Raw genomic sequence first — 7,885 nt, 5'->3', positions numbered from 1 at the left:
TTTTCTGATAAAGAAGTCTACAACTTTCAATTGCAATTGTAACAATAGAGCACCCTGAAATGTGTTTTCCTGCGACACTGCGCTCAACTGTTCCAGGTATGTTAGCAAGATCAGGTCTGCGACACATCACAACCCCAAAAGCTTCCCACCTAAGACTAAGAATGGAATAAGCAATCCATCACATGCTATGACACGTTCCCCAAAACACACACACACTCAAAACCTTAAAGTGGTGTCAGAATGTTTATTGAAGAGGGCAATCTAACTGGCTGAACCGATCTGGGTACCTGGTAACTTTTAACATAAGCAAACAGAGATACTGTAAACTTGCTGTGCATGGAAACTGTGTTTATACTTGAATTGGACTTGGAAGACTGAAATAATTTAATAGAAAAATACAGCTTAAGTTCCCAGGAGCTCTGAATGACCTCAAGATCATTCTGAAAAAACAGAAATATAGGGATATAACCAATGATGCAAATGGAGTTACACAGGTATTTTCAAAATCAGCTAAAAAAATACATTTAGTTGCCTATTTGTTATGATAGCTTTGCAAATACACTTCTAAAACCACACTTTTCAGTGCCACCAAACATTTTTTTGTCACTTGCGTTATCAGAATTGATAGTAAGCGTTCTGCAATGTAAGTGCTGCCTCATTTACTTGTTAGTGAGTTTAGTAAATGCCGGATCTTTTCTTTCTAGCCATACTGCTAAGATTCTTACTATCACATGACAAGATAATAAACTTTCTTAGTGATGCAGTGGAAGTAGATTAGAAGAGAAAAAAAGAAAGAGAAGCAAGAAATTTCAGATTATTCTCTGTGTGGTTGATATATCGATGAAATTATTTATATAGTAACTAAAATAGCTGTACACTGGAACATCTGCAAGGAAAGTGAACACAAATCAGAGATATAATAACCATGACAAATCATGAGCTCTGTTGCTCATACATCTAGAAAATCACTATCAGGAATATTAAAACACCAAGAGAAATTAAGCCAATGTTGCATAACAATGATCAAACTCCTATGAAAATCAGGAAATTGTTAAATCTAATACTGATTTGTTTAAAAAAAATGAAGTAAAAGGGGAGGGGGTAATTATTTTGTAACTTTTGCCACTGAACACAGCCAGATGAGTCTAATGAAGCTGCATTTATTCTTCTGCCATGGGCTGGGTGCGTGGCCGCAATGGGAAACTGACCCTGAGAGGGAAAGTTTGAGAAGCACCGAATGACGCATTGCAGGTTACCAATGAATCTGTATTTGTACCTGCATCTGTATTTGTACCTGCATTTTCCACACCACTCATACAACTCCCATTTTGACATGAAAACATCACGCAGGCAGACCTAAGAAATTGTGCTTGTCACAGCAAGGTCCTCATCCTGCAAAACCTTACGTACGTCCAGGACTGGGATGACCCGTGGCAAAATTCAGCACCAGGTTACATCAAGTCTTCAGAGGAGGGGACCCGGTTTCTGTTTAGTGCAGGAACACCCCATGAATTTTGGTCTAACGTGTGGAAATCAACTGACGCCGGAAAACATTCCCCAAACTTCTGAGAAAACAGCATCACAAACAGGTGTTTTTGCGGAGTAGAGGCGACAAGGCCCCCGTCTGCTGCTGCCGCATCCCCGTTTTGGGGGTGAAACCCCGCATTTCGGCTCTCCTCAGAGGGAAGCGGGCAGGAGGGCGCCGCAGCCCCGGCCGGCCTGCAAGGGAGGGAGCTGCCGGGCTCCGTACCGCGCCGGGGAACCGGCCCTGCGCTGCAGCCGGCAGCCGCCCGGCCGCGGGCACCGCCGCGGGCTCTGCCCGCACCGGGTCCGCACCGCGCCCTGCCCGGCTCGGCTGGGCCCTGCCCGGCTGGGGTCGGCCCTGCCCGCCGCCCTCGGCCCGGCCGCCAGCGGCTGCGCACGCCTCTCCCCTTCCTCCTCCTCCTTCTCCTCCTCCACTTTCTGGCCGCCGCTGCCCCCCGGCAGGGATGGAGGCCATCGAGGAGCTGGCGCTCAAACCCTGCACCTCCTCCCTCTACCTGCGGCCTTTCCGCCTCTGTTACCGGCAGGTGAGTGGCGCCGGCGGCTCGACCCTTGGCGCCCGCCCAGCCCCTTCCCTCACAGCCGGGCCATCCCGTCCCGTCCCCCCGCCCCTTCCCTCCGCCGCGGCCGGGCCCTCTCCCGCCTCGTCGCGGAGCGCAGAGGCGGGAGGCCGAAGGAGAAGGGCCGGCCGGCCCGCGGGCCCCTCTGGTGTCCTGTCACCCCCCCCCCCCCCCCCCCGCCTCCGCCATTTTGGGACAGCGGCGGTGTCGCCGGAGGAGCGTGCGCCTCAGCCTGATGGCGCCCTCCCGCCCCGCACCGCCCGGCACCGCCCCGCAGGCGGCTGCTCTGCCCCTGCCTGCCCGCCCGCCGCTGCCTTCGCTGGCCGGCGGGGTGGACGGCGGAGGTAGCCCGAAAGATCGGTGCCGGTGGAGGGCACTGCCTTGGGGTGTGCCAGCAACTCCAGCTCCTCCATGGGTGCGCCGTGCCCCCGGGTGCCCGCTACCTCACCGGGGTCCGGCGCTGTCTCCTTAACCCCGTTCTGGTTTTTCAGTTCACCTTTGAGCGGGGCATCTCTTGATCTGGGCCTTGCTTTGCTGCTGAGAGTTTGCAGATCGAGCCGGTTGCTGGCCAGCCCTCAGCGCGGCGTGTTGTTAACTTATATCGACAAGTTAGGCCGCTGCTCTGCCAGGCCCGCCTCGGTGCCGGCAAGTGGGAAGCAGGGAAGGAAATCCCTTTCCTTGTCATGTTTGTATCAACGTGAGTCACCTTCCACAGCGTCCCTGAGAACTGGTACCTCCAACAGTGGCAGGAATGCAAGGCGTGAAAGGAAAGTCGCTTCTCGCAGCATAAAGTGCTGCATGTTCCTTGAAAGTTTTCTGCGAGTGAGGTCATGCACAAAAGCGTTTGTTTTTCTAGCTGATGATGCAGTATTGGCTGGTCCGGGGTGAGCTTCTGCCCAGGTAGAGGGGTGGATGTGGAAATACAGAAGAATTTGGACAGCCCTAGAAATGCATGCTGCAGACCACATCTTCTCTTACTCCTTTGCTTTGCTTCTAAACGCATCAGTTGAAAAGGCAGGAGAGGGAATGTATATGGAGGAGGTGTAAGTCCAACAGTGAGATAAGATACAGAAAAGGAAAAGCAAGGGTTGAAATAGCTTGCATCAAAACAGGTGAATTGATTTTTTTTACCTTTTTTGATACGTGTTGTACATGATTTTCCTGAAGAAAGCACTCTTTTAATTGGTTGGGAAAAGTAAAACATTTTGATTCGTGAACAGCTGAAAGCTTTACACTGAATTAATTATTTCTTTATAGGTATCAGAAGAAAACCTGAAGAACATTCTTTCATGTTCTGAATTTTTTCTGGCTTAGTTTTTAAGTGACAAGTCTTGCTTCTTAATTTCATTTTCATTTCTGAGTCATGCTCTATTTGCATGAAAAATGGGATTTAATTAAAATGTCCAAAACAGTATTACAAAATTACTTTTAATTGAATACAAGTGCCTTAAATGTGATGAGTATGGTAAAGAAGAAATAAGGATGTGTTTGGTCACGTGCTGTGATTTGACAGATACCAACATTGCCACCAAAAGAAGTAGACTTGCCCTTTCTGCACATCTTGCTACTTCCTCTGCTTGCACAAGTGTTTGTGCAGCAAGATAGTGAGCTGGGTCAGGGATCTGGTCCAGGTCAAACATAATCTGGCCCAAAAAAGGAGTTAGTTTTCACCTAAAGAAAGTCCCTCAGTTCAAATGCTTATGCTGGCAGAGGGGAGGTGGTAATATGGTGGTTAGGGATGAGTGTTTGGGGGCTGGTTGAGGGCAGAGATTGTTTCTCTTGGCTGCAGCACTGTCTTAAAATGAACGTGAAAATGTAGTTTATACGGCATCTGTAGAGAAGCTGGCTTAGGTCAGGCCTACTGAGTGCATAAGCTCAACAAGTGCACAACTGCCTGCACCTGACCTGAGGGACAAGCCCTACATTTATTGAAAACACATTTTGCATTTAAAACCTGACTTACTAACCAGAGGAAATACTAAATATTTTTAGTCATTTAACTAATTGTTTCAAAGGCATTTAGGCCTGCTGAAAACTCCATTAAATACCTAAACGGTTAAGTGTCTAAAATCTAAGGGAGTTAGGTGTCTGATCTGCTTAAGAATTCCACACTCATCTAACACTGAAAATTATTTCCAAAATCTAGCCCTTGATCTTAATGGTTTTATGCTGAGGAGGTCTTCCCCTTGTCCAACATTTTTTTATTCGCTAGCTGGAAAAAGAAACTTTTCTTCTTTTCAGTTCCTAATTGGTGCTGTATCTTAAATTAGTTTCCCCCTTCCACGAATTCCCTGCACGTGCTTGCTGAACTTAACCCAAATCTAATAAAAAAGTCTTTCTGAATAACAGAATAATCTGAACGAGGAAAATTTAAATAATGGCATTTGTTGCACTGTGAAAACTGAGATCAGTTTGGATACTTACTTTATGCAGTATGTGGCATCATGCTGTAATTGGAAGGCTTGGGGCAGTCTTACAGGTATTTTTGTGAAGCTATTACATGTCCCCTATAATTCACTGCAGTCTGAAGAAGATTCATTGATGCATATTTTTGTGTTTATTTAATATTGATGAAGAATAATTTGGGCCTTGAAGACTGAGATTTTGAAATCTATTTTCAAACAGATACATTCCTAAAATAGACACTGATATTTCAACATAACTCCTCTGTCCAAGGATGTATATAGAATGAGAGTTTTTTATTTTATTAGTTTGGGGTTTTATAACTATTGCTTTTCTGTACAAACAAGAAATTGAAAGAATTTTTCACATACAATGTGATTTTAAGATTATTTCTAAGCATTCATGAACAGTTAACGTTACAGCATTGATTCCTCGACATTTAATCATGAACACGTACATTACAGCATTGATTCTAAGACATTTAATCTAAAAATTGTGCTACTTGTTTGGAGGTAATTTTGATCCCATCGCTGTAGCTAAAACAGTTAAGTCTTCAGCAATTAAACATAAACTTAGATACAATTGATTTGTATCACAGTTTACCCTACTAGTCAGTTTTTATCCATTCAACTCGTACCCCGCTGAGTTGTAAACCGCTATTCTTCTAGCAGGTTTACAGCCCACCAGAAAACTGCAGGACATCAGAAAGGGATCCATTGGGTGGGTGGGGGAGGGGTGGTGAAATCTAAACAAAATGCTGAGTAAATACTGTTGTAAGCCTACACAGGTTATGCATGTGAAGAAGATTGTGGTCACACCTGATCAAGAGTGGAGCCAAAGACTCAGATGGTCTCCTACCTGTTCGTCAGGGGCACTTAACACATTCAAAACTGTAGGCCCAAAGACTGGATTAGTGTTTTGGCCAGCTGAGTATTTTCTTGGATGTTCAGACAGGGAGTTGTGGGCACATGCAGGAACAGAGTTGTATGCACTTAGAATCAAGTCAGGTGGTTACTATCATGTTAGAGAAAACTCCATCAGTGTCTTTCTAGGTTTGTGCTTGAGTCTTAAGTTTTCCTGTGTTGTAAGAGCTTGAGTCGTCCGTTGGATTGAACCTGTTATATTTGATTAAATACAGAAATACCCTCCCAAAAGACCTTGAGAAAAATGTTGGTTTCTGGCTATTTAGCTGTAGCGAGGATTGTCGTAAGTCATAGGAGTTCCTGAAGTTACAGCAATTTATGCCCACGGTGGATCTGCTCTTCCAATACAGGGTCATAAGATCTTTTCATATGAGGTCTTTCATCTTCCTCTTCCTCTGCCCACTCATATTTTAAATGGAAGTGATGAGCTCTCAATGTTTCCTATAGAGTGTAAAATTAGGTGTACACCCTTCTGAAAGAATTCTAGCTTTGGAACCATGTGGGTTCAGGCAACATGCAGCTTAGTGTTAGGCATCCAAGCTATGAGGAATAGCCTGGCTCTCCAGACAAATCACTGTACCAACCACTTTTTTAAATTATTTGTTCTGTCTTTGTATAGTGCAAAGGTAGAAACGGAAGTGCAGTAAAGGAGTCATGGAATTCAGCAAGCTGTAGGCAGATTTGGTTAGGGCCAATGGGGAGGGGTAAGGTACAGTTTAAAACTATGTTCTTCAAAATAGGCATCTAACAGCTCCTCAAAATGGACCTCACTTTCTGCTTGGGATTTTCAGCTGTCAGCCCTTCCTCAAGATGGGCACCTCAGTCAAGTAAGCTATGTTATTTTAAGTGGAGTGGCCTGAGGGCGAGAGATGGACAAGGTACCTCATGTAGCCTGATGAATATCTTCTTCATTTTGTCAGTAGGAACCCTGTTTATATATTTTTGTTCTGCTTGGTACTGAAAGAAGAGAATTAATTTCTCTCCCATACAGGATAGCATCTGGCTAGTTTTAATGTGTACTTGCCCCTAAAGTGCAAATTGATTTGTTGTCTAAAGGGGCTTTTTTTTTTTTTTAAACATATATCATCTCCTGAAGAATTAGCTTCTTTACCAGGAACTCCATGGTAAATCTCTTTTCACTTTTTCCTATTGAAGTTTTTCTGCTTTTCATAAATAATTTATTCAGGAGACCAGAGGGATGGCTAATGAGAGATTAACTGAATGCCCAAGGGCTAGGGCATTTCCCTGGGATGTGGTAAAGTCAGGCTGCAAGATCTTGCTTCAATTAATATTGCTTCCCACATCACAGGAGAGTGTGCTCACTGCTGGGAAACACATTTGTGTGTAAATCTTCAAGCTCTCCTTTGTGTGTGTTAGCCAGGCACTGGCCTATATATTAGACAAAAAAAATACCAAGTTTAAGAATTCTGCTGAGACTAAGTCATGAAGTAGTCTCTGAGTACTAACAGTTGAGCAGAGCTGTTAGGATTTTGGGCAGCATTAAGTATCCAATTGGGAATTTGGATTCAATGTAGTCTTCTCAATCAGTACCTGAGCAGGGATTTCAGTGGTTCTGCATGTTGGTTTTGGACTCTGACACAGGGCTTTGACAGACAGAGCTCTGGTGAATCTTGTAGTAATTTAAGAAGTTACTGCATGCAATTGTTTGTCCCCATGCTAGCAGTTATTACCCTCTGAGAATCAGCAGAAAGGAAAGCAGTTTTATGCCAGCTCTTACTCTGCCATTCCAGTTCAAACCCACCTCCATCAGCCCTTCAAGCTAAATTACTGAGCTTTGCATAGAACTAAGTGAACTGCCTTTGCAGTTCACTTTGGTGACCTCTGTGCTAGGGACAGTATCCTTCAAGGGGTGGCAGAGCATCAGCTGGGGGGAAGCATCTAGCTGGAGGAATATATCTTGAGCTGCAACAGAAACTTTTGCCCAGAGCTCACATATCTGGATCTAGCCCAGACTCCTATAGCTTTGTTTTTAAGGGTTGTTCTGGCAAGGGAGCTCTTGCCACTGTTTCCTTGCATTGTATAAACATATATGTGCATTCTGCCCAGGAACTTTCAGAAGTTTGCTGCTAATATCAACTGTCAGTAATTTTCCCAGTATGTATGTGAGTTTGTATTCGAATGTGTGGAATGGTGAATGGGCATCTGTTTCAATGATGTGGGATAAACCTCAAAAACTCCGTGCATATCGACTGAACCATAAAGTCAGTGGTGGTAAATTGGAACTATTTGCTCTTTTGTGAGCTTCACATTCCTTCCACACTTCAGAGTAGTCCAGTGCCTGAGCATCACATATCATCTATTGATTTAATGTTTAGAATCATTAATTTTGAAATTAAACATGAAAAATGCTCCCTTCAATTTCATTTTAATGCATGATGTTTTCATTCGGTGTTCAGGTAATTCAATTATAATCTCCTTGAGTTTTACAGTCATTCT

General features: G+C 44.3%; 1 protein-coding gene across 1 annotated transcript in view; it reads left to right on the top strand.

The window, feature by feature from the left end:
- Positions 1–1,882: 1,882 nt before the first annotated feature.
- Positions 1,883–7,885, top strand: part of NUDT14 (nudix hydrolase 14) — a 65,024-nt gene continuing 59,021 nt past the window's right edge. Inside the window, exon 1 of the mRNA XM_052783392.1 lies at positions 1,883–2,069. Coding sequence (XP_052639352.1) covers positions 1,989–2,069 — 81 coding nt within the window. The 5' untranslated portion in view covers positions 1,883–1,988. The remainder of the gene's footprint in view (positions 2,070–7,885) is intronic.

This window comes from Harpia harpyja, chromosome 3 (genome assembly GCF_026419915.1).
Source record: "Harpia harpyja isolate bHarHar1 chromosome 3, bHarHar1 primary haplotype, whole genome shotgun sequence".
In the NCBI taxonomy this organism is placed as follows: domain Eukaryota; kingdom Metazoa; phylum Chordata; class Aves; order Accipitriformes; family Accipitridae; genus Harpia; species Harpia harpyja.
The sequence above is the reverse complement of the archived record's forward strand: the minus strand, read 5'-3'. Positions and strand labels throughout refer to the sequence as shown.